At 39.9% G+C, this 25,267-nt stretch overlaps 2 protein-coding genes across 2 annotated transcripts; both read right to left on the reverse strand.

The window, feature by feature from the left end:
- Nucleotides 1-1,996: 1,996 nt before the first annotated feature.
- Nucleotides 1,997-10,102, reverse strand: LOC120719952 (extracellular calcium-sensing receptor-like). The gene is made up of 5 exons (XM_040009513.1): nt 9,903-10,102; nt 4,985-5,150; nt 3,596-3,823; nt 3,296-3,419; nt 1,997-2,910 (listed from the first exon to the last, which is right to left on the reverse strand). The coding sequence occupies exons 1-5, from the start codon at nt 10,100-10,102 to the stop codon at nt 1,997-1,999; spliced, it is 1,632 nt and encodes a 543-aa protein (XP_039865447.1).
- A 961-nt stretch (nt 10,103-11,063) lies between these two features.
- On the reverse strand, nt 11,064-16,565 carry LOC120719953 (extracellular calcium-sensing receptor-like). Its single transcript, XM_040009514.1, has 5 exons — nt 16,420-16,565; nt 14,187-14,352; nt 12,781-13,008; nt 12,475-12,598; nt 11,064-12,070 (listed from the first exon to the last, which is right to left on the reverse strand). The coding sequence occupies exons 1-5, from the start codon at nt 16,563-16,565 to the stop codon at nt 11,166-11,168; spliced, it is 1,569 nt and encodes a 522-aa protein (XP_039865448.1). The 3' UTR covers nt 11,064-11,165.
- Between the last annotated feature and the right edge of the window lie 8,702 nt (nt 16,566-25,267).

Below are 25,267 nucleotides of genomic sequence, written 5' to 3' on the forward strand. Positions count from 1 at the left end.
CAACAGTAGACTTGTGTGTAACAAGCAAGCGAATAATGAAGAAAGGGAAACTGTTCGAGAGAGAGAGAGAGAGAGGGGGGGGGAGGGAGAGAGAGAGAGCTGCGCATCGCAATGGAAGCAAAACAGTAAAAAAGTGAATTCATGACGATGTTTATGTGAAGCGTTTGGATCTTCTTTTGCTGCTGGTTCGGTCAATATTGTTTGGAGAGCGATCAAACTAACAGCTTTAGAATCAGCGCATAAAGGGCGTGAACACAAAGCGCGGACCCGGATCAGCGAGCTGTCGGCTTTCAGCCCCGACTGTGAGAAAGGCGACATTTAACTGATTCTGATCCGCGGGTCGCGCTGTGTGTTTAAGTCTATGTGCAGAATCCCTGTACCTGCTCTCATTTACTGTTTGGTGGTTCTTGAAATTTTGTGAGATGTCACCAGAGATTCTGGCATTTCGGACAAAATAAATTTATATTAAAAAATCGATTCAGGATTTTAATGAATCGATTTTACGTTATCCAAGCCAGAATCAATTTTAATCGATGAATCGATTATAAAAACCCACCCCTAATTCACACACACATTCACACACTGGTGATAGCAAGCTACAGTGTAGCCACAGCCGCCCTGGGGCGCACTGACAGAGGCGAAGTAAAGGTTTCCAGGTTCTGCAGTTCAAATATGGACGAGTCTCTCAGATCAAGACAGTCCTTTAGCTGAAGGAAAGCATCATGTGGCCATGTTTTATTTACATATATGCTTGGAGGAGTTTGTTTCCCTTTGGGGGATGTAAATGGTAAATGGCCTGCATTTGTATAGCGCTTTTCTAGTCCTTAAGGACTCCAAAGCGCTTTACACTACATTCAGTCATTCACCCATTCACACACACATTCACACACTGGCGATAGCAAGATACATTGTAGCCACAGCTGCCCTGGGGCGCACTGACAGAGGCGAGGCTGCCGGACACAGGCGCCACCGGGCCCTCTGACCACCACCAGTAGGCAAACATGGGGTTAGTATCTTGCCCAAGGATATTTGGCATGCAGCCAGTTAAGTAGCAGTTAAGAAGGTGGAATGGGTAGGGGTGAGCTGCCATTTCTTTTGATCACTCATTTTTCTTCTGTTTTGTGTAGGTCAAGGAGGTCAGACTCAGCCTTTGGTTTTGGCTTTTGTTTTCTGTAAGGTTAGGTGTGTGGGAATACAAGTTTAGTTTAGTTTATTATTTTGGCCTTGGCTCACCCTAAGTTGTTGACTCTCCCGTTTTGTTGTTTCCTTTTCATTATGTTGTAAATAAATGACATTGCAATGAACAGATATTTATTTCTTGTGGCTGCTTGGGTATTCGGTGGGGTGGGGATGGGGGGTGCTTCATTCATGTTATGACCCCGCCCCTAGACGGGTCATAACAAGGCACTAATATGGAAGTTAATAAGGAGTTTGGATATATTTCAGACAATTCACACTGATAATAAATAGTATGAATTGTCATACACAGTTTATCTTTTGTTTACAGTAATTTGTGTTTACAATGGTTAAGTAAGGAGATTTCAATGGTAAATTGTCATCATGTAAAGTATCATATACCATTTTTTTCTACTCCAATACCAAGCAAAGGTTTGGCTGGTATTGCAAAAAGAAAGGGTTAACTTTCCTCATTTCATTTGCCATGTATCTCATGAGTGTAGCGGCTTTCTAGAAATCATGCAGAAGTGCTTGAGGCAAAGCAACTAATCAAGTTACATTGCACTTAATACTACAATTCATACATAGCAGCCTCTTGAAAAATAAGGAAGAATTGACCAGGTTACATATGCTTTCTGAATTTATCTGCAGTACCATGTCAATTAAATTTAAATGTTGAAAATTCTAGCGTTTAACATAATCAAGAAACTATAAGAAGTGAATGCAAGCTAAAGGTTATTGAACCATACATATAATTACTATTGTGTGTCTTTATTTTATTAAGTAAGTAAACAAAATCTCATTTTACTACATTCAGTTTTCAGAGTGACTGTGGTGCCTTCTTCCCCATGATACGTTTTTTTGTATTCTTCTCTGGCTTCATTAAGATTATATAACATTTGGGTATGAAGATGCAAATTAACAGTCCAAAACTTGATGCAAGTATAGCAAATATTTCTACAGCAACACTGAACTTTCCAGGAGAGCTGACATATGCTGGGATAAATGTAATCCATACTGCACAGAATATCAACATGCTGAAAGTGATAAACTTGGCCTCATTGAAATTATCGGGTAGTTTTCGAGCTAAAAATGCAAAAATAAAACATAAAATAGCCAGAAGTCCTATATAACCAAGCACAGCCCAAAAGCCTACAGCTGAGCCTAGAGCACATTCCAGAGTGATCTTGTCTTTGATCTCCTTAAAATTCTTAAATGGAAAAGGAGGAGAAGTTGTTAACCAGGTGATACAAATGATAACTTGCATAAGAGTGAATGCTGTAACACAGAGTCTCTGCTGTGTCTGCCCAAACCATTTCTGAACATTACTACCTGGACGTGTAGCTCTGAAGGCCATTAAAACAACCATAGTTTTTCCCAGAAGACAAGAGATACAGAGGACAAAGGTGATGCCAAATGCTACATGTCGGAGCATACAGGACCAATCAGAGGGCTGACCAATGAAGGTCAGAGAACACAGGAAGCACAGAATTAAGGAGAAGAGCAGCAGGAAGCTCAGTTCAGAGTTGTTTGCCCTGACAATAGGAGTTTTCCTGTACTTGAAGAAAATTTGTATCACACCAATCGTCATGCATGCTCCGAATAAAGATGCTGCAATGAGCAGTGCTCCCATAATTTCTTCATATGACAGAAACACTGCTTCCTTCTTTATACAAGCATCTCTTCTTTCATTTGACCAAAACTCAGGTAGACATTTCACACAGGTGATAGAATCTGGAAATTAATATTGAAGCAGATGTTACACTAACTCAGTACAATTGTCATATGCCTGCATTTGCATCTACAACATCCGTGCATCATACTGATGCTGTACAAGTAGAAGATGAAAAACAACACCTTCATTGAGTGAATAACTAGTATCCTGATTTGTGATCAAGTGAAGATTGACAGATGTGACATCGAGAGAGTCCATCAGCATTTGTGATTGTGGAATACTTTACATTTAAAAGGAATGTGCATACAATTCTAAATGTTTTCCAAAGTGCACAGAGACAAAAAGGTACATGCAAAATTTGAAAGAGACCACATATATGTCCTGTAACGAGATGAAACGACTCCTTTGGCCTTCCTAAATACTTAATTTTGCTAATCACCACACCTGTAATGTTGTTGATCTCTCCCTCTGCACATCTTATACAGTCATAGCAGCAAACAGGCCTTCCTTTCTGGAGAACCTTACGTGTTCCTGGGGGACATTTCTCACTGCAAACTGACACAGGAACCTGCATGATCAAGAACATTTAACCATATGGACTTTGACAAAAAAGATCTCCCAATGATCTTCTGTATCAAACAGTTTATTCATTTTGAAGCATTAAAACCAAACAATGTGAAACTAATTAGGTATAAATTGAACAAAGGAACAAAGACATAAAAACAAAATTGTATGGTAGCTTACCTGCTTTGTTTTTCTTGCCCAAATTAAAGACTTGCTTTGCAGATTTAGCTGTTTTTCTGGAACTAATGATGTATCATAAAGACCAACTGTTACAAACTCCACAATGCCGTTTTCTTTTTGCTGCCAGTTTATAATATCATACTTTGCTGCTGGATCTCCATTCTCATTAAAGTAAACCTCATCTCCTTCCTTAGTTGTGAAATAGATCTTTCGTATGTGTTGCAGAACCTAAGAAATATGTTATGACTCAGTTCATTGCATGACAATTTTTGCACACCTACTGATTGAAAAATACCCAAGAATCAATTTTGAATTAAAAATCTTCTTAATAATTCAACTTAATGTGAAAACTGTAATTTAAGCTTGTAAAAAGCTCACCATGAATGGATCTAGCTGCAGATTTTTATTACATGTATTATTACAGCTCAAGATATTGTGAAATGCATGGGCCACTGCATACACTGCTTTATAGATGTTGTTAAAGATAGGCATGAGAGACATATCAATGAAGCTATTTTGAACTCCAGTCATGTCTTCATGTCCGGTACACTCTCTCTGAATGTCTGCTGATGACTCCTTAAACTTACAACTAAATAATGTCTCCCAGAACTCGGTAAACAGTTCATTATTAGACGAATTCAGTGGCTTCTCAGCCAGTATGAACTCTCTCAGGCCACTGACATGTGCTTTGGGAATAGAAAGGCCTATGGCACCATCCAGTATGTGATGTATGTCCAGTGCTGCAGTTTGTGAATCAAATATCCAAGACTCACTGCCTACCCACTGGTACCCAGACAAGTTATGGTATGAAAACTCATGTAGAAGCACATTCAAATCTGCACGGGCAAGGAATGCAACAATCACCCTGGAGGTTGAAGCCTTTATAATGTCAAGTATCCTTTGTATTTTGGCATAGGGATCTGTCCTAAAAAAAGATACAGAATACTCCAGACAGATGCCCAGCTGCTGTGCAGTTTCTGTAAATGTGGCCATGCCATTATTTCCATAATCATTATTAGTTCTAATAGCTCCAACCCAAGTCCATCCAAAATGCTTGACCAAATGGGCCAGGGCTCTGCTCTGGTAGTAGTCACTGGGTATTGTTCTGAGGAAGGATGGGTACTTGGTTTTGTCACTGAGACAAGCACATGTGGCAAAGTGGCTGATCTAGAATGAAAAATGAAAAATGTATATATGTAAAAGACAAAGAATGAGAAAAGCTGTAGCTGTTAGAAATAAAACATTCAAACATACTGTAAAAATATGAAAATAACAGTTCTGCTCAGTACTGTTACATAAAATGTGACAGGTAAAGCAACAGATCTAATAGAGTAAAATATGGTTTAATAAGTATTCAAAAATAGAAAAAAAAAAGATTATAATACCAACCACTGGTACAAAAAAAGGTCCAATAACAGTAGCTACTGCTATGGTTGTAGAAGAAGATGTTGCTCCTATTATGGCCTGCACATATGCAGGTCTAGTGCACGTTGTCTTGGAGGGTGCAAACACAATTTCACTACCATTAGCCAAAGCCAATGTAACTCCAATGCTTCTGGCAACAGATCCGCAATCATCATAGATTTTATAACCCAGAGAGATTCCTGGCAGTATGTTTGTACTGTTATTAATCTCCTCAATGGCAAAAAGCATAGCCTGGGCAAACTGCAAATCTCTGAAATTTAAACTTAATTGACACAATTTTTAAAAATTTGCATTGCATCATGTTCCTTAAAACAGACACAAATAATCATGAATAAATCTTGAAATTTAAAACAAATCATTTCAAATTAAAACATTTAATGAAAGGAATTTAAATAACTAAGAAAATCAAAATACCCTTTACTCCTCATTTGTATCTTTAATGATTCCCAAAATATTCCTTAAATGCAAATTGATTTGCATTGTGTCATTTACCTGATACATTGTAGTGGCAGAGGTTGGTTCATGTAGGTATCCTTTCTGTCTTTCCAGCTTGTGTGAAAAGAGAACATCCCCCCCAGTATAATATCCCCATTCTTAGATAGCAGTGGGTTCTCAGGATCTCCTCTCTGTCTGCACACTGGCTCCTCAGCATGAGAGACAGATGCCACCATTAACAGTTGCAAAAATGCCCATCCCTGCTCTGGCCATCTCTGTGTTGATGTCATTTCTTGAGCTAAACCACTTAGCGGCATTAAAAGTACCTTGATGAAAATGAAAGAGTTATACTGGTATTTATACCTTTCAGTGCAACATAAGAAATAATACTATAGTGACAGTTTATTCTCCGTAGACCTACATGGTTAGTCAAAAGTAGAGACATGCCCAAATTTGCAATTTAATGTAGTTTCATGTATGTAAAATAATGCTATACACACATATGCCCATTTAAATTTAAAGTAACAATTCAAATAGAACTCCTTACAAATACATATCCACTAAAAATAATTTTTCTAATGTGAAATGTGCAATGATCTCTTCTTATATGGCAATAAAGGTCATATATTTACTTTCTTGGTAAGTCAATATGTTATTAAACAAGTGGATGCATTGGAAACATTATTTACTTTATTTTATAAAGTACTTTTGGGCTACTCTTAGAGATTTACACAACAAGTCACAGTCACCTACTCATGTCTATATTCGCATTGAAGAAGTAATATTTGAAACTATCATCAATCTAATACCAGTCTGATATAATCATTTAAGTAGTCAGACTGCACATTACTGAAAGTCAGTCAAATACACTGGGCAAACTAATTTTAGGAGGAGTATTCCAAGTCCAAATTCATTCTTTCACTTTTACATACATAGCTTCTTCTTTCACATACGTGCACTACTGTTCAAACGTTTTAGAAATCAAAGAAATCAAATATTCCTCAGAATGTTATTCCCATATCTGTTGGAGAAGTTCCCATAAATGTGGGGCACTTGTAGGTTGGTTTGTTTTCACTCTTCTGTCCAGTTCATCCCAAACCAGCTCGACTGGGTTTAAGTCTGGAGACTGTGCTTGGCACTCGATGTTTTCAAGCTTACCATCTTTTTCTTTTTTCCTGAGGTAGTTCTGGCATAGATTGGACTTATGTTTTGGGTTATTATCTTGCTATAGGATGAACGCCTGAGCAACTTCTACAGCAACACTCAGAGGGTGTTGCATGGTGCTGCAGAATGCTGTGGTCGGCGTTCACTGCAAAATCTAATTAGTTCACAGAACTAAAAAAATAAACAACTATGCAAACTCGTTGCCTCAAAAAATTGAGTAAAGTTTTACTTAAGATGATTAAGCTAGGGCAACTTACCCATTTTGAGTATACTGTACAGCCTCATTAGTTCCCAGAACTCAAAAAACTATGCAAACTTGTTGCCTCAAAAAAATTGAGTAATATTTACTTAAGATGACTAAGTTAAGGCAACTTATTTACTTTGAGTACAGAGTAAAAACCTATTTAGTTTCCAGGACTCAAAAAAAAAATGCAAACTTGTTACCTCAAAAAAACCCAAGTAAAGCTTACTTAAGATGATTGTTAGGACAACTTATTCATTGTAAGTATGCAATATTAAGAATAACTTGATATTTCTGACTTTACAATACTAATTGTTTACCTACTGACAAACATTTCAAGTTCAACTAAATGAAAAAACAATTTGTAGTAACCTGAATATGATTAAAAATAATTAACAACACCTTTTGTAATGATGTTAAAAATCAGCCCAACTTTTATTTTTAAACGCAACAAAGTATAACAGCCAACATACTGGACACTGTTCTCTTGAACAACAAACAATTATATTGCCATCACTGTTATAATCTTACAATGAAACAAAGTCTCAGATGTAATTATTCTGAAACTAAGTTTGGCCTTCCTCAAGTTTGTTTTGTACTTACATTACTTATATAATCAAAATAAAATATATTTGTTGTTCTGTCACAAGTGCAGTCTCTAATTTAAACAACACATTTGTTTTTCATTCCAACACATGAGCTGGAATGTTGTAATATTTTAAGGATGGCTTGTTTCCAGTCCAGGCATTACTGCCTGAATTACTATCATGGGTCGAGGTGATCCAAATGTAAGTGCAGAAGAAAGTCTTTAACTTCCCTTAAGTACAGTGGCAGTGGATGTGGGTTGGAGATGCAATGAGCTTGAACCTGCAGGCGACCATCTTCACTTACCACACCATCTGTGACGGAGGACTCATCTCTCCTGTTGTCCTGCAAGCAAACAATCATATTTTTTGGAACACGAACTTAATTGCTTTCTTAAAACATTTTTTTCTGGATTTGGTATAGAACAGACTCCAATTTAGACAATCTCAGGCTCCCTCCCCACCAGAGAGGTGACATTCAATGTCCCACTTGTCAGTCTGGATAGCCTTGACCACCACCCAACATACAATAATGTCATGAAAGCATATTTTTAAAAACGGCTATGCAAACATGGCCAATAATTTTCATTCTAATGCTCTGCAAAATGACTTGGGCACAAAACAAATTTTGCTGTTAGAAAACTTGCAGACTTCACTATATACAGTGTAGACCCTTATTAAATTCAGTTCTTTGCATTCTTTTGGTGGCGAAGAAAGACTCAAGCTCAAAATGGTCTAACTCAAATAATGATCTTTAATTTTACATTTTCCGGAAAAGGGAGACCGAGCTCATAGAGACACCAGCTCAAGTCTGACTGCGGTAGCAGCCAGCATGGTTATACAGGGAGTGCAGAATTATTAGGCAAATGAGTATTTTGTCCACATCATCCTCTTCATGCATTTTGTCTTACTCCAAGCTGTATAGGCTCGAAAGCCTACTACCAATTAAGCATATTAGGTGATGTGCATCTCTGTAATGAGAAGGGGTGTGGTCTAATGACATCAACACCCTATATCAGGTGTCCATAATTATTAGGCAACTTCCTTTCCTTTGGCAAAATGGGTCAAAAGAAGGACTTGACAGGCTCAGAAAAGTCAAAAATAGTGAGATATCTTGCAGAGGGATGCAGCAGTCTCAAAATTGCAAAGCTTCTGAAGCGTGATCATCGAACAATCAAGCGTTTCATTCAAAATAGTCAACAGGGTCGCAAGAAGCGTGTGGAAAAACCAAGGCGCAAAATAACTGCCCATGAACTGAGAAAAGTCAAGCGTGCAGCTGCCAAGATGCCACTTGCCACCAGTTTGGCCATATTTCAGAGCTGCAACATCACTGGAGTGCCCAAAAGCACAAGGTGTGCAATACTCAGAGACATGGCCAAGGTAAGAAAGGCTGAAAGACGACCACCACTGAACAAGACACACAAGCTGAAACGTCAAGACTGGGCCAAGAAATATCTCAAGACTGGTTTTTCTAAGGTTTATGGACTGATGAAATGAGAGTGAGTCTTGATGGGCCAGATGGATGGGCCCGTGGCTGGATTGGTAAAGGGCAGAGAGCTCCAGTCTGACTCAGACGCCAGCAAGGTGGAGGTGGAGTACTGGTTTGGGCTGGTATCATCAAAGATGAGCTTGTGGGGCCTTTTCGGGTTGAGGATGGAGTCAAGCTCAACTCCCAGTCCTACTGCCAGTTTCTGGAAGACACCTTCTTCAAGCAGTGGTACAGGAAGAAGTCTGCATCCTTCAAGAAAAACATGATTTTCATGCAGGACAATGCTCCATCACACGCGTCCAAGTACTCCACAGCGTGGCTGGCAAGAAAGGGTATAAAAGAAGAAAAACTAATGACATGGCCACCTTGTTCACCTGATCTGAACCCCATTGAGAACCTGTGGTCCATCATCAAATGTGAGATTTACAAGGAGGGAAAACAGTACACCTCTCTGAACAGTGTCTGGGAGGCTGTGGTTCACCATCAACATGCTGCTGCACGCAATGTTGATGGTGAACAGATCAAAACACTGACAGAATCCATGGATGGCAGGCTTTTGAGTGTCCTTGCAAAGAAAGGTGGCTATATTGGGCGCTGATTTGTTTTTGTTTTGTTTTTGAATGTCAGAAATGTATATTTGTGAATGTGGAGATGTTATATTGGTTTCACTGGTAAAAATAAATAATTGAAATGGGTATATATTTGTTTTTTGTTAAGTTGCCTAATAATTATGCACAGTAATAGTCACCTGCACACACAGATATCCCCCTAAAATAGCTAAAACTAAAAACAAACTAAAAACTACTTCCAAAAACATTCAGCTTTGATATAAAGGAGTTTTTTGGGTTCATTGAGAACATGGTTGTTGTTCAATAATAAAATTATTTCTCAAAAATACAACTTGCCTAATAATTCTGCACTCCCTGTATGTTTAGCTGAGTCACATTTGCAGTAAATGATTTGACCAACTCCCATAGCGTGGCATTTTCAGCAGCAAGTGTTTCCACCTGCTCCTGGCTGAACTCCAGGGATTCTCCCAGAAATTTAAATTCCCAGTGTAAAATCTCCACCAGGGACAGCCTCGCATTAAAACTGAACAATCGCTTGTCGATTGACTCCAGGATGTCTGCAATGTCATTGCTGGCAGGCAATGTTGTGCCAGGCGACATGTTTTTGATGACGGCGTCTCAATTTTGGCCGAGGTAGATGCAATCTGGGCCTTCTTCATCACTATGTCCTGGAAGCACCGATCAATGAAATCTTCGAGAGCATCTAAACTCTCCAGGGTGGCCTCCAGGGTGTTGGAGATGATAATACAGATGTGGTTAGCTATATGACAATTGATTGGTATATTGATTAGTATATTTAGTATACTTGAAGTCTAAAGAAACATTTGTTAAATTCTACGCTACCATTCACTTTTTTTGAGTCACTTACCTCTTGTTCCTCTTTGCTACCAAAAAAACAAACAAACATGTGTATCTAATAGAAGAAAGTATGTGAGAATGGAAAAAAAAAAGAATTCTGGTACCGGTAAAATTATATTTTTTCTTGTTCAGCAACAGCAGCAATGATATGTCTAAATGAGGCACTAACATAGAAAAATAGAATAAAAACTGAAGTAACACTAAATGTTTAGAAGTTTAGATATATTTCAGACATTAACACCAATACATTTTATTTTTATTTTGTTTACAGTAATTTGAGTTTACAATGGTTTAGTAAGGAGATGTCAATGGTAAGTTGTCAAAATGTAAACTACCATATACCACTTTTTTCTGATCCAATACCAAATAAAAGTTTGGCTGGTATTGCTTTTTCCAGTTAATAAAAAAAGTCAAGAGAGGGTTAATTTTCCTCATTTCATTTGCCATGTATCTCATGAGTGTAGCTGCTCTCTAGGAATCATGCAGAAACAATATAAGTGAACAAAGCAAAACATACTAATCAAGTTGCATTGCACTTAATAGTAGAATTCAACTATGGCTCTAAATGGCAGCCAAAGAAGGAAGAATTGAGCAGGTTACATATGTTTTCTGAATTTATCTGCAGAACCAAGTCAAGTAAATATAAATAAAAGGACTTCTAACTTTTGAGATAATCAAGAAACCATACCAAGTGACTCAAGGCTAAAGGTTATTGAGCCATACATATAATTATTACTGTGTGTCTTTTTTTTTTTTTTGGTAAGTAAGTAAAATCCCATTTTCCTACATACAGTTTTCAAAGTGACTATGGTGCCTTCTTCCCCATGATATGTTTTTTTGTATTCTTTTCTGGTTTCAGTAAGATTATATAACATTTGGGTATGAAGATGCAAATTAGCAGTCCAAAACTTGATGCAAGTATAGCAAATATTTCTACAGCAACACTGAACTTTCCAGGGGAGCTGACATATGCTGGGACAAATGTAATCCATACTGCACAGAATATCAGCATGCTGAAAGTGATAAACTTGGCCTCATTGAAATTATCGGGTAGTTTTCGAGCTAAAAATGCAAAAATAAAACATAAAATAGCCAGAAGTCCTATATAACCAAGCACAGCCCAAAAGCCTATAGCTGAGCCTAGAGCACATTCCAGAGTGATCTTGTCTTTGATCTCCTTAAAATTCTTAAATGGAAAAGGAGGAGAAGTTGTTAACCAGGTGATACAAATGACAACTTGTATAAGAGTGAATGCTGTAACACAGAGTCTCTGCTGTGTCTGCCCAAACCATTTCTGAACACTACTACCTGGACGTGTAGCTCTGAAGGCCATTAAAACAACCATTGTTTTTCCCAGAAGACAAGAGATACAGAGGACAAAGGTGATGCCAAATGCTACATGGCGGAACATGCAGGACCAATCAGAGGGCTGACCGATGAAGGTCAGAGAACACAGGAAGCACAGAATTAAGGAGAAGAGCAGCAGGAAGCTCAGTTCAGAGTTGTTTGCCCTGACAATAGGAGTTTTCCTGTATTTGAAGTAAATGAGTATCACACCGATTGTCATGTATGCCCCAAATACAGATGCTGCAGTGAGCAGTGCTCCCATAATTTCTTCATATGACAGAAACACTGCTTCCTTCTTGATACAGGAAGCTCTTCTTTCATTTGACCAAAACTCAGGTAGACATCTCAAACAGGTGACAGAATCTGGAAATGAATATTGAAGCAGATGTTACAAGTAGTTACACTCAGTACAATTCCATATGCCTGTGTTTGCATCTACAACATCCATGCAATATCCTACTGATGCTTTACAACATGTTTATTGAGCGAATAACACTTGCATTCTGTTTTGTGATCAAGTGAGGATTGACAGATGTGACATCTAGAGTGTCCATCAATATTTGTGATTGTGGCATACTTTCCTTTACATTTTAGAGTAATTTGCATACAATTCTAAATATTTTCCAGAGTGCACAGAATCAGAAAGGAGTGAGTGAAGTTGCCCCACCCGCCCACCCACCTTCTTCAAATCCAACAAAAGTGGTGCCAAATGTATAAGGTATGCGTGTGCTGGTTTGTGCAAAGATTGAAATTAAATATCACCACACCTGTAATGTTGCTGATCTCTCCTTCTGCACATCTTATACAATCATAGCAGCAAACAGGCCTTCCTTTCTGGAGAACCTTGTGTGTTCCTGGCGGACATTTTTCATTGCAAACTGACACAGGCACCTGTATGATCATTTAATTGTATAAGGAATTAGACAAAAAAGAAATTGTCTATGATCTTCTGTCAAACAATTTACTCATTTTGAAGCATCAAAACCAAAATACTGTGAAAAAAATTAAGTGTATATTTCTAAAATTAAAAAAAAAAAGAAATGAAAACATAAAACATAAAAAAGGAATTTTACCTGCTTTGAGTTTCTTGCCCAAATTAAAGACTGGTTTTGCAGATTTAGCTGTTTTTCTTGAACTAATGATGGATTATAAAGACCAACTGTGACAAACTCTACAATACCATTTTCTCTTGGCTGCCAGTTTATAATTTCATACTTTGCTGCTGGATCTCCATTCTCATTAAAGTAAACCTCATCTCCTTCCTTTGTTGTGAAGTGACTCTTTCGTATCTGTTGTAAAATCTAAGGAATATGACATAGCTTAATTCATTATATGATAAAGATTTTGCACACCTCTTGCTTAAAAAATTTTAAGAATCATTTTTTATTAAAAGTCTTCGTAATAATTTAACTTAATGTGAAAACTGTATTTCAAGCTACTAAAAAGCTCACCATGAATGGATCTAGCTGCACAGTTTTGTTACATGTTTTATTACAACTGAGGATATTGTGAAGTGCATGGGCCACTGCATACACTCCTTTGTAGACATTGTTAAAGATAGGCATGAGAGACATGTCAATGAAGCTATTTTGAACTCCAGTCACATCTTCTTGTCCAGTACACTCTCTTTGAGTGTCTGCTGATGACATTGACTGCCTAAATTTACAGTTAAATAATGCCTCCCAGAACTCAGTAAACAGCCCATTATTTGAAGAATTCAGTGGCTTCTCATCCAGTATGAACTCTCTCAGTCCAGTGACATGTGCTTTTGGAATAGAAAGGCCTATGGAACCATCTAGTATGTGATGTATGTCCATTTCTGCTGTTTGTGAATCAAATATCCAAGACTCACTGCCTATCCACTGATACCCAGACAAGTTATGGTACAAGAACTCATGTAGAAGCACATTCAAATCTGCACGGGAAAGGAATGCAACAATCACCCTGGAGGTTGAAGCCTTTATAATGCCAATTATCTTTTGTATTTTGTCAGATGGATCTGTTCTAAAAAAAGATACAGAATACTCCAGACAGATGCCCAGCTGCTGTGCAGTTTCTGTGAATGTGGCCATGCCATTATTTCCATAATCATTATTAGATCTGATAGCTCCAACCCAAGTCCATCCAAAATACTTGACCAAATGGGCCAGGGCTCTGCTCTGGTAGTAGTCACTGGGTATTGTTCTGAGGAAGGATGGGTACTTGGTTTTGTCACTAAGACAAGCACATGTGGCAAAGTGGCTGATCTAGAATTAAAAATGAAAAACATATACATGTGAAAGTCAGAGAATGAGAAAAGATAAAGCTGTTAAAAATAAAACATTCAAATTTACTGCAAAACTCGATTGTAAAAATATGAAAATACTAGTACTCGTACAAATAAACAAAAACAGCTAATCTAAGAGAATAAAACATTTTTAAAAAATATCAAGAGATGAAAATTATATATAAAATATAAAATTATATATAAAATACCAACCACGGGTACAAAAAAAGGTCCAATGACAGCAGCAACTGCAATGGCTGTAGGAGAAGAGGTCGCTCCTATTATGGCCTGCACATATGCAGGTCTGGTACATGATGTCTTGGAGGGTATGGACACAATTTCATTACCATTAGCCAAAGCTAGTGTAACTCCTGCGCTTCTGGCAACAGATCCACAATTATCATATATTTTATAACCCAGAGAGATTCCTGGCAGTAGGTCTGTACTGTTATTAACCTCCTCAATTGCAAAAACCATAGCCTGGGCAAACTGCAAATCTCTGAAATTTAAACTTAATTGACACAATTATTTGCATTGCATCATATTCCTTAAAACAGACACAAATAGTCATGGGTAAATCTTGATATACAAAGCAAAAGCATTTAAAATTAAAGCATTTAATGAAAGGAAATTAAGTAACTAAAACAAATGAAAATACCTTTTTGTCTGTAATGATTCCCAAAAGATTCTTTAAATGTAAATTGATTTGTAGTGTGTCATTTACCTGATACATTGTAGTGGCAGAGGTTGGTTCATGTAGGAATCCTTTCTGTCTTTCCAGCTTGTGTGAAAAGAGAACATCCCCCCCAGTATAATATCCCCATTCTTAGATAGCAGTGGGTTCTCAGGATCTCCTCTCTGTCTGCACACTGGCTCCTCAGCATGAGAGACAGATGCCACCAACAACAGTTGCAGAAATGCCCATCCCTGCTCTGGCCATCTCTGTGTTGATGTCATTTCTTGAGCTAAACCATTTAGTGGAATGAGAGTACTGCAATGAAGATGAAATACTTAAGCTAGTATTTATACCTTTTGGTGCAGCATAAGAAGTTATCGAATAGTGGCAGTATATTCCCAGTAGATGTACAGGTCCGGCAAAAGGCGAATCATGCCCAAATTTGCATTTAAATGTAGGTTATTATATATGTAAAACAAGGATATACACATTACACATGAAGCAAAATATGAAGCAACAGTGCAAAAAACAATGCATTCGAAATAAATATAAACTAAACAATATTTTTCAGATATCATATTTCTATACAGAAGTCTTAGAGCTCTATTCCACAAGTTACAATAATCTATTCCACATTCACATCTGTGATTCATTGATGTGTTAAGATCTGTCATCACTCTGATATTAAATTAAAGTTGACATGAAATGCTAATGGAAATTTACAGCATGGACCCCTAATTTAAAAGTTGTCATAGATTTACCACTGTCTTGGAAGTGTGGTTTAACCCTTTAAAGCCGGTCGGAGCGGGCACGCTCCATTTTGCGTAACTATTTTTAAATCCCGGTAGCACTGTGCCGTTTCTGGGATGCTTAGGATTCATATTGCACTGCTGTAAATAGTTTATTTTGATGCATATGCTGTTATTTTGCAAATTTGCATTATAATATTTTCGTTTTCCCTGCAGTATATGAAAATTGGTGTATTTCAAAAATAAGACACTTAAAATAAATTTCCTGTGGTGGGAAACTAGTTTGTGCAACTTTTTTTGTAGTTTTGAGGGATAAGCCTCTTAAATTTCTCTAACTAGAAATATATGTTAAAAAAACCAAAAGGATTTTCAATTTTTTTGTAGTTTATTGCACTTTTTTGCAATTTATGTAAGTACTATGCACTTAATGCATGCATATTATTAAAATTTAGGCTATAATGGTTTTATTGATGTATATCAACTTGAAATGCTCCCAAAAATGGCTCTACAGCATGTAAAAATATAACATAAGCTCTGGTGGACTTGGTTCTATGGTAGGTCTTAAAGGGTTAAGATCCATTCCAATTTACTTGGAAGACAGACTCCATTCAGCATCAGCAGCAATGCACCAAATGCTAGACGAAAAGCTAACACACCACAAATGCAACTGTACATGATCAGCATTTTAGAAGTATTTTAGACATTTGACACCAACAGATATCTTTGTTTTTACTGTAATTTTTTTCACGAAAAACTTATCTTTTAAAGTACAATATATTATATTTTGTTTTGATCCTATTCCAAGGAAGAGCTTGTTATTGCTATTACCAATATATTAAGAGAATTTTTTTTAACTTTATTTCCTTGATAAAATGGACCAGCGTTCTGTTCTGGTACTAGTCTTGGCTTTTTGGTACTTATGTTTTTTTCACGGAGACAAGCGCATGTGGCAAAGTGGCTGATCTAACAGAGTAAAACATTTTTTTAAATAAAAACAAATTATATCTATATATCCTCTCGCGAGAGGCCTGGGAGGTTGTAGGTCCTGCGCAGTATCTTTCCTGTTCCTACGACTGTGCTCTTCTGGACAGAGATCTCAGATATTGTTCCTGGTATCTGCTGGAGCCACTCGTCTAACCTGCGGGTCACTGCACTGAGTGTTACCATGGTGACCACTGTTACCTTTCCGATTTCCGAACTGTTGTTGGTGGCATCTGTCTCTCATGCTGAGGAGCCGGTGTGTAGGCAGAGAGGAGATCCTAAAAACCCACTGCTATCTAACAAAGAGGATATTGTATTGGGGATATTGTATTGGGCATGACTGTCAAGAGGGCCTGTGCCTGCAGAACCAGATATGGAGAAGGTTGAGTTAGTTTCACACAAGTTTTATTTAAGATCATGAACAACAAGAAAAAGTGCATGGTGTGGTGAAGTGAAGGGGTAAAGGCTCCAAAGGTAAACAATTGGGGGAGACTCGTGGCATGGTGGTCTAGCGCTGGTAATTTGTGGACATAGGAGATGGGAATTAGCAGGGACACAAAATGTATCCAGGAGGAAATGAAGGTTAGTGGGATATGCATGGTTTATTTGGCAGGCAGAGTTTTGAAGCTTGCAGAGGGAGGTTAAGGTCCCAGAGTCTAGCTGAGTGTGGTGTGTGATGAAATATGCTACCACATCTTTTTTTGCTGCCAGAGATTAATAATAATTTATAATTAGTGCTGTCAAAAGATTAAAAAAATAGATGCGTTAAATGCGTTAAAAAAATGTATTGCCTTGACCGTGATGGCAGATTAACTTGCGTTAACACGTTAATTTTGACAACACTACTTGTAATTAAATGTAGAGTGGTCTAAACACATGGTGAGTGAAAAGGGGTGAGATAAGGAGAAACACTTAGTGTATCATAAGATGCCAAGTCTATTATACCATAAGGGTGTATTCAGAGTCCCCTGATCCAGTCCTAACTATAAGCTGTGTCAAAAAAGAAATCCTTGAGCCTTATCTGAAAAGTAGAGAGGGTGTCTGTCCCCAGATCCAAGCTAGGAGCTTTTTCCACAGAAGAGTTTTCAAGGAGAGAGTGTTTTAGATGATGCTAGAGATGAACAAGCATCCGGTTCCATTAGCTTCTGCAATCCAGGGGTCAGAGAAACTTTTTAACAAAAAACATTTTCACATATAAAACATGTACTACTTGAAAGACAAAAAAGATTCATAAACAACAGAACAACAAAATTAAAAACAGTGCCTTAAAGTTCCTCCCATACTACTTTTAATTGGAGATAAATTATCTGAATTTCAGGAGTGGAACCACTCCCCCAAACACGCCCCTTCTGTTTCTTATCTATATATGACCCTCAGTTCTACAAGCTGTTCGTTCTCTTTTTCATGCGAACAAGGTTCGTTTTTGTCGGTTCTCGTTTTCGTGTGAATACCATTTAAGAAGGTCTTTAACACAGCTTATCTTAAAAGAGTAACATAATTTTATCTGATATCCTTCAGGCGATCCAAGAAACCCAAACACTCTGAATGTCACGGCAGTGGTTCAGAGAGACCGAATGCCCTCTGCCATCCTGGGAAACTTTTTAGCAATTTTTTGTTAGCTTGATCTATTCAGTCATCTTCTCTCCAGTAAATTCAGTTATGAAGTAAGTCCGGCCACTGGCCACCTCCACGAAATTCAGGAAGATCACTCACCAGCAAAGCTCGCAGCTCCACTCATGTTACTCTGAAACTGGCCCACAGGCCGGGTGACTTAGCCGAAAGCCGACAGACATCAGCACCGGACTCAGAAGCCATGCCATTCCTACGCTTCTGTAAGGTCTTCCGAATATGCTGCCGTTAAGGATTCAGACTGGGTTGTAGCCCGGTTTTAACTGCTTCTGTTCACCAGTATTCTAACTTTTGTAGGTTTTTAACCTCGCACTAAATATCAGTCCAAAGTCTTCTTCTGTGCAGAAGCAAAATTGCAGCTCCAAAAGCAAAAGCTACTCCGTACCTTGTAGCTCCACCCACCCATCAGCACCAGGTAGCAGGGGCAAGCTCAGTACTATGCACCTGCACCCCACAACCATTTAATGCACAGCTGGAAAATAGTCGCTAGTTCCATGCTCTGCTGATCCTCCATGCCGTTTATCTCTGCTAAGCATAGGATGTCAGCTTTGATTATTTTCCATCCCTGTTTACGCAAAGTGCAGAAGCAAACTTTGGCATTGTGATACCAGGTTCTTTCTCTATCTGTCATTCGCAAAATGCAGCAAACTTCCTGCCACCGAGTTGCCAGTTTCTCTGCATTTCTTTTTGCAAAAAGCAGCTGTTAACCCTTCTGGCACTGGGATGCCAGGATCTTTCTCTAGCCCTCATTCACAAACACAGCATCAAGCTTTTCTACCACCGATTTGGCAGTTTCTCTGCATTTATCATTGAAAAATGACAGGCAGTTCGTCTTGTAATCGGAAGGTTGCCGGTTTGAGCCCCGGCTCTGACAGTCTCGGTCGTCGTGTCCTTGGGCAAGACACTTCACCTGTTGCCTATTGGTGGTGGTCAGAGGGCCTGGTGGCGCCAGTGTCCAGCAGCCTCGCCTCTGTCAGTGCGCCATTTTACTAAAAGCGCTGTCAAACCTAAAATGAGGATGTGGGCCCAGCTAGTGAAATATCCTAGGAACCACAAGTAGCCTTCGGTTTAAGACTGAAATTCTCAGTTGGGGTGATACAGCAGTATGAGTTATCTAAGATAAGATGGGGCATGATTATTCAAGCCCTTGTAAATGAGGAGAAGGGTTTTAAATTTTATTGTAGAATAGAATAGAGAATAGCCCTTTATTGTCATTGTACATTTACAGTGAAATTATGTGTGTTCCATGCCAAATATGCAAGAATAAAATATAAATTGCAAGACAGCAGAAATAAATAACAAACAGGAGATATACAATCAAGCAGCAGCTTCTGGTCTAGGTTATTCTTCCTCCGGACTCCGAGGAAGTGCAACCACTGTTGGGTCATCATTACAAGGGCGTTTATGTTGTGGGTCTAGGTGAGATCAGCAGAGATGTGGTTGCCCAGAAACCTGAAGATGGAGACAGATTTCACCCGTTCTCCAATAAGTATAAGAGAGGAGTGGACTGTCTGTGCCTCCTGAACTCCATTATGAGTTCTTTTGTTTTAAGGGCATCTGGCTTCAAATTATTTTCTAAACACCAGCAGGACCGATTTTCTACCTCCGACCTGTACGCTGTCTCATCTCTCTGAGAGATGAACCCAACCACTGTGGGCATACTTGACAATGACCCTGGCTGCGTGGGTTGGTGTACAGTCAAATGTGTACAGGGCATAAAGTAGGGGACTGTGAATACAGCAATATGGAGATCTGGTGCTGAGTGACAGTGGGCGAGGAGTCAGACTGATTGAGGCTGGCTGATTAGTAGGGGTGCAACGATATTCGTATCGATATTGAACCGTTCGATACAGTGCTTTCGGTTCGGTACGCATATGTATCGAACAATACAACATTTGTAATTTATTTTATCAACTTTCCTTCTGACGATGCTGTCTGTGTTGAGCGCTCAGTGAATCTGCGTTCGACTACTCTGCCTAGGCTGCACTGTCGAGCGCAGATCCACTGAGCGCTCAACACAGACAGCATAGTCAGAAGGAAGAGAGCAGGGCAAGCTAGCAAGACAGAAGTTAAGCTCTCCTTGCAACATGGACCTCCCCCACCCTCATTCAGATCTGGCGTTTGGAATTATTTTGGTTTTCATGTGACGTATGACCCTGATTGTAAGCGAGTCATGGACTAAAGTAAAACAGTATGTTGGATGTGCCATGCAATGCTCAATTACATGGGTGGGAACTAGTGTGTTAGCGCAGTTAGCTCGTTAACGTGTTGGCCGTCTAGCCCCATGCACGGGGCGATCGGCCGTAGCTCGTTAACGGAGATTTGCCGTGTTGTGGCGTTAAGGTCATTTCAACGAGATTAACCTGAAAGCACTAGTGGGAACACAACGAATATGACTGCACATTTACGCCGACATCATCCTAGTGCAAAGACAAGCATGCTACTAACTTTAGCCGAGTCATTTAGACAGCTGTTAGCACATGATTCTCCTTATGCTGCTGAGAATATAGCCCAGAAGAAGCGGATAGTATAGCTTTTATTTTGGAAAGAGACATTTCTCTGTAATAAACTCTCTTTTCCAAAGATGAGTGATTCCTCAATCAGATACAGGGCTTGCAATATCGCTAGCCCGACGTCCTGGGGCTAGCGATTTTTTCAGTCGGGCTACCAAAATCTATCTCTTCCCTGCCCGTCGGGCTATTGTAGGAAGGAAAAATATATGTCAATGCTTTTGCATTCTTTCAGAAATGTAGCTGGGTAATTATGTCATTGGCATCGGTGAGCCACTGTCAATATGTGACATATTGAAATCGCGTTTGAATTTGCGCTTGTTTTTTTGCTTTCACTTTGCAATCGTGCAAACTGTGTATAGAGAGCGACAGCACTGATCTGTGAGTGATGATCATTTGTGCACCAATTCCTCTGACATCGTCTTATCAATCGTTAGCTTACTACACAAACATGACAAGTGAAATCTCCCGCAGCAAGCTTAAACATGTGAGAGGTTGATCGCGCACAGAATTGCTGAGCTTATGTGAGTGCGTGTGTAAAAGCAGCAGGATATATATTTCAGTTCTGCTGAGCCAAATAAGACAGGTCAGGGTGAAGAAGTGACAGCCAAAGAAAAGCTTACCACAAAACGGAGAAGTTATGACAAATCAGACTATAAGGCAAAAAGAAAGTGCAGCTTTATGGTTTCATGGACAAAATAATTTCTGTGGCTGCAATATGACGAGCTAAATAACCAGGGCTGCACATAAGTGCGCATTCGCTGTCAAAATAAAAAACACGCACAAGGGTTAGGGTTAAATTTAAAAACTGTACTTTTGAGTTAAAATATATATTTATAATTTTAATAAATGACAAATTGAAAAGGCATGAACATTTTTTTTGTATCGAAAAAATATCGAACCGTGACACCAAAGTATCGAACCGAACCGAACCGTGAATTTTGTGTATCGTTGCACCCCTACTGATTAGAAAGTCTTCTGAAGGTGGTACAGTCTGGTGGTAAGGATGTCTGGGATTGTGGTGTGGAATGCAGAGCTGTAGTCCACGAAGAGCATCTTCATATAGCTCTTCCTGTTCTCCAAAAGCCCAGTGCTCTGTGAAGGGTGATGGCATTGTTACGGCCGAGAGGGCCAGGCTGTGGGCGTGGACTCAAATGCAGACACAGAGGGAGGCAAAATGGGCATGAACACAGTGCTTTATTTACAGTGCCTAGTGAACTTACAAAGCAGGAAACTCTGAATGCTATGAACTATGAATGCTATGAACTGTGGAAGCTATGAACTGAGAACTGTGAGGCCAAACTGTGAACATGAAACTCTGAGTGCTATGACTAGGTGCTAGATTTCACGGATGGATTCGGGGAATGGAAAAAATGGCCAGCGGCTTGGATGGAGGTACGCAGTCAGCGTTGCAGGTTTAAAGTGTCATGCGAGGAGGGGGTGTCCAGGGGGTTCCGGGTGAGGAGTGTCCAGAGAGGATCCAGAATATGCTTGGAGTGAGGGGCTTGGCAGGGAGGCAGGCAGGTGTAGTCCGATGATGGAAAGGAAGCAACCAGATGACAGAACCAGCGTCCAGGCGGAGATGTGAGTAGTCTAGGTTGGGAAGCGCGACTGCCAGGTGGGTCCTATGACAAAGAAAACACAGTGAGGAGAAAAGCAGTAGTTAAGGGTTCTCACAAGGGCTTGGCGGCCTAGCACTAACATGAGTTAGCAGAAGATCTGGCAGAGGTCTGTTGTGAATGCTGGTCTTATATGCTGGTGACTTGATTGGAACCAGGTGTGGAAGCTGATTGGAGTCTCTGCCTGAAGGTGGAGCCCAGCGGAGTGGAAAAACCCCGTACTCACCCGGACCATGACAGGCATCTTCCATTGACAGACTTAGTGAAGGTCTCCATGTCCTGCTGTTCAATGATGGACCAGTCAGTCAGATCAAAACAGTCCTGTAGCTGGAGGACAGCATCATCTGGCCATGTCTTAATGACCTGGGTGCTTAGAGAACTATGTTCTCTTTGGGGGATGTAGGCAGGGATGAGGAGCAGCGAGAGGTGGTCAGATTGTCTCAGGTTGAGAGAGGGGTGTTGCTCTGTAGGCATGCTTCATGTTAGTACACAAATGGTCCAGTGTTGTATCCCCCCTGGTAGGACAATTGCCACATGATTTTGGAGAGTACAGATTTAAAACATACCTTATTAAAGTCCCCAGAAACAATATGGGCATCCCCCAGATTCTCTCTATGCTGTCTTATACAGTACATACAGTGTACAGGGTGGGCCATTTATATGGATACACCGTAATAAAATGGGAATGGTTGGTGAGATTAAAGTCCTGTTTGTGGCACATTAGTATATGTGAGGGGGCAAACTCCTCAAGATGGGTGGTGACCATGGTGGCCATTTAGAAGTCGGCCATCTTGGATACAACTTGTTTTTTCAATAGGAAGACGGCCATGTGACACATCAAACTTATTGGTAATGTCACAAGAAAAACAATGGTGTGCTTGGTTTCAATGTAACTTTATCCTTTCATGAGTTATTTGCAAGTCACAGCCATTGACATGTCGAAGAGGTTAACACTTGAGGAGTGGATCGAAATTGTGTTGATATCTGGTGAACGCAGTTACCGGGTCATTGCAGCAGATTTCAATGCAAGACACCCTACAAGACCACCCATCTCCCATGCTACAGATAGCAAACTGCTTGCTAAGTTTCGTGTAACTGGTTCAGTGTTGGATTTGCCAAAATATGGACGCAAGAAAACTGTCACTAATGAAGAAACATCAGTGTCTGTCCTAGCTTCATTCAGCAAGAGCCCACAGCGTAGCACTCGCCGCATGTCACTGGAGCGTGGCATTAGTCAAACATCCCTTCGGCGGATATTAGCTACTCACAAATGGCACCCTTACAAACTCCAGCTACTGCAGCATCTCAACGAGGATGATCCAGATCAGCGCACAGAATTTGCAGAATGGGCAAAACAAAAATTGGAACCGGACCCTCAGTTCACACAGAAGATTTTGTTCAGTGATGAGGCAAACTTTTATGTGAATGGTGAAGTTAACAAACAAAACCACTGCTATTGGTCTGACACTAACCCACATTGGATGGATCCCTCCAAGACTGTTGGAACAACAAAAGTGATGGTTTGGTGTGGTATATGGGGTACAACGATAGTGGATCCATTCTTCATCAATGGAAACCTCAAGGCCACTGGATATTTGAAATTGCTACATGATGATGTGTTTCCCTCTTTGTGCACTGAAGCTGGCACATTCCCTGAGTTTTTCCAGCAAGATGGTGCACCACCACATTATGGGTGCCAGGTCCGAGCATTCCTAGATGAACAGTTTCCTGGAAAGTGGATTGGTCCCGTATTCAGCAAGTGAAAATAAAATAAACAATAAAAGGTGAATCAAATGGACCATTACGGCAAGGCTGGGATGGTCAATTTGGTAAAGTAAATCCGTTGGGCATCTTTCTTTGCCTTTAGACAATAATTCTGATGGCAAAAGAGCCAAACGGGACAGGCAAAAAAAAAAAAAAAAAGAAAAAAAGAAAAAAAAGAAAGTGGATTGGTCATCGTGGGCCAGTTGAATGGCGCTCAAGATCTCCCGATCTGACCCCCTTAGACTTTTATCTTTGGGGTCATCTGAAGGCAATTGTCTATGGCGTGAAGATACGATATGTGCAGCACCTGAAACTACAGATACTGGATGCCTGTGCTGGCATTTCTCCTACGGTGTTGCTATCAGTCTGTGAAGAGTGGGAGAAGAGGGTTGCATTGACAAACCAACACAATGGACAGCACATTGAACACATTTTATAAGTGGTCAGAAACTTGTAAATAACTCATGAAAGAATAAAGTTATGTTGAAACCAAGCACACCATTGTTTTTCTTGTGACATTGCCAATAAGTTTGATGTGTCACATGGCCCACCCTGTACATTGTGGGCTATGTCCCTGAAAGACTTTTGGCCACAGTCTTTTGACAAGATGGGTAAGCAGCGACCGAATAGAGAAAGGAAAGACACTCCGTCTGAACCGGGCGAAGCCCCTCAAGATGGTGCCCGCTGTAACACACTCGTGGTGGAACTCCAGTCAGCACATAAAAGGTTGGATGAAGCAGCAGCTAGGGTGCCAGCTGGGGACGGCGTTGCTATTGCTCACGAGCCCCGGATCACCGAGCTTGAAAATCAAGTCAGCGCTCTCATGGAAAGATTGGATGCAGCAGAAAACTACAGCACACGACTGAACGTCCGGCTTGTTGGCCTACCGGAGGACAATGAATCTGCTCAGCAGGTGGACTTTTTTGAGACTTGGCTACACGCGTTCCACCAAGGCTGGGCGCATAAAGTTGGAGAGGGCTAACCAGACCCTAACAACCGTCCCCGCACTCTGCTCATTTGTTTTCACTCTTTCAGAGATAAGCAGAGAGTCATGGAAGCGGTGCACTGACTCAGATGGGGGGCTCAAGCTTAATGGCTCAACGGTGTCATTCTACAATGACTTCTCCACGGCGGTGCTGAAGAAGTGAAAGGCCTATGATGCAGTGAAGCTGCTTTTGCGGGAGCGGGGGATACAGTACGCCATGTTCTTTCCGGCGACAAAACAAGTTGTATCCAAGATGGCCGACTTCTAAATGGCCACCATGGTCACCACCCATCTTGAGGAGTTTGCCCCCTCACATATACTAATGTGCCACAAACAGGACTTTAATATCACCAACCATTCCCATTTTATTACAGTGTATCC

This window comes from Simochromis diagramma, unplaced genomic scaffold, assembly GCF_900408965.1.
Source record: "Simochromis diagramma unplaced genomic scaffold, fSimDia1.1 OVJJ01000344.1, whole genome shotgun sequence".
Taxonomy (NCBI): domain Eukaryota; kingdom Metazoa; phylum Chordata; class Actinopteri; order Cichliformes; family Cichlidae; genus Simochromis; species Simochromis diagramma.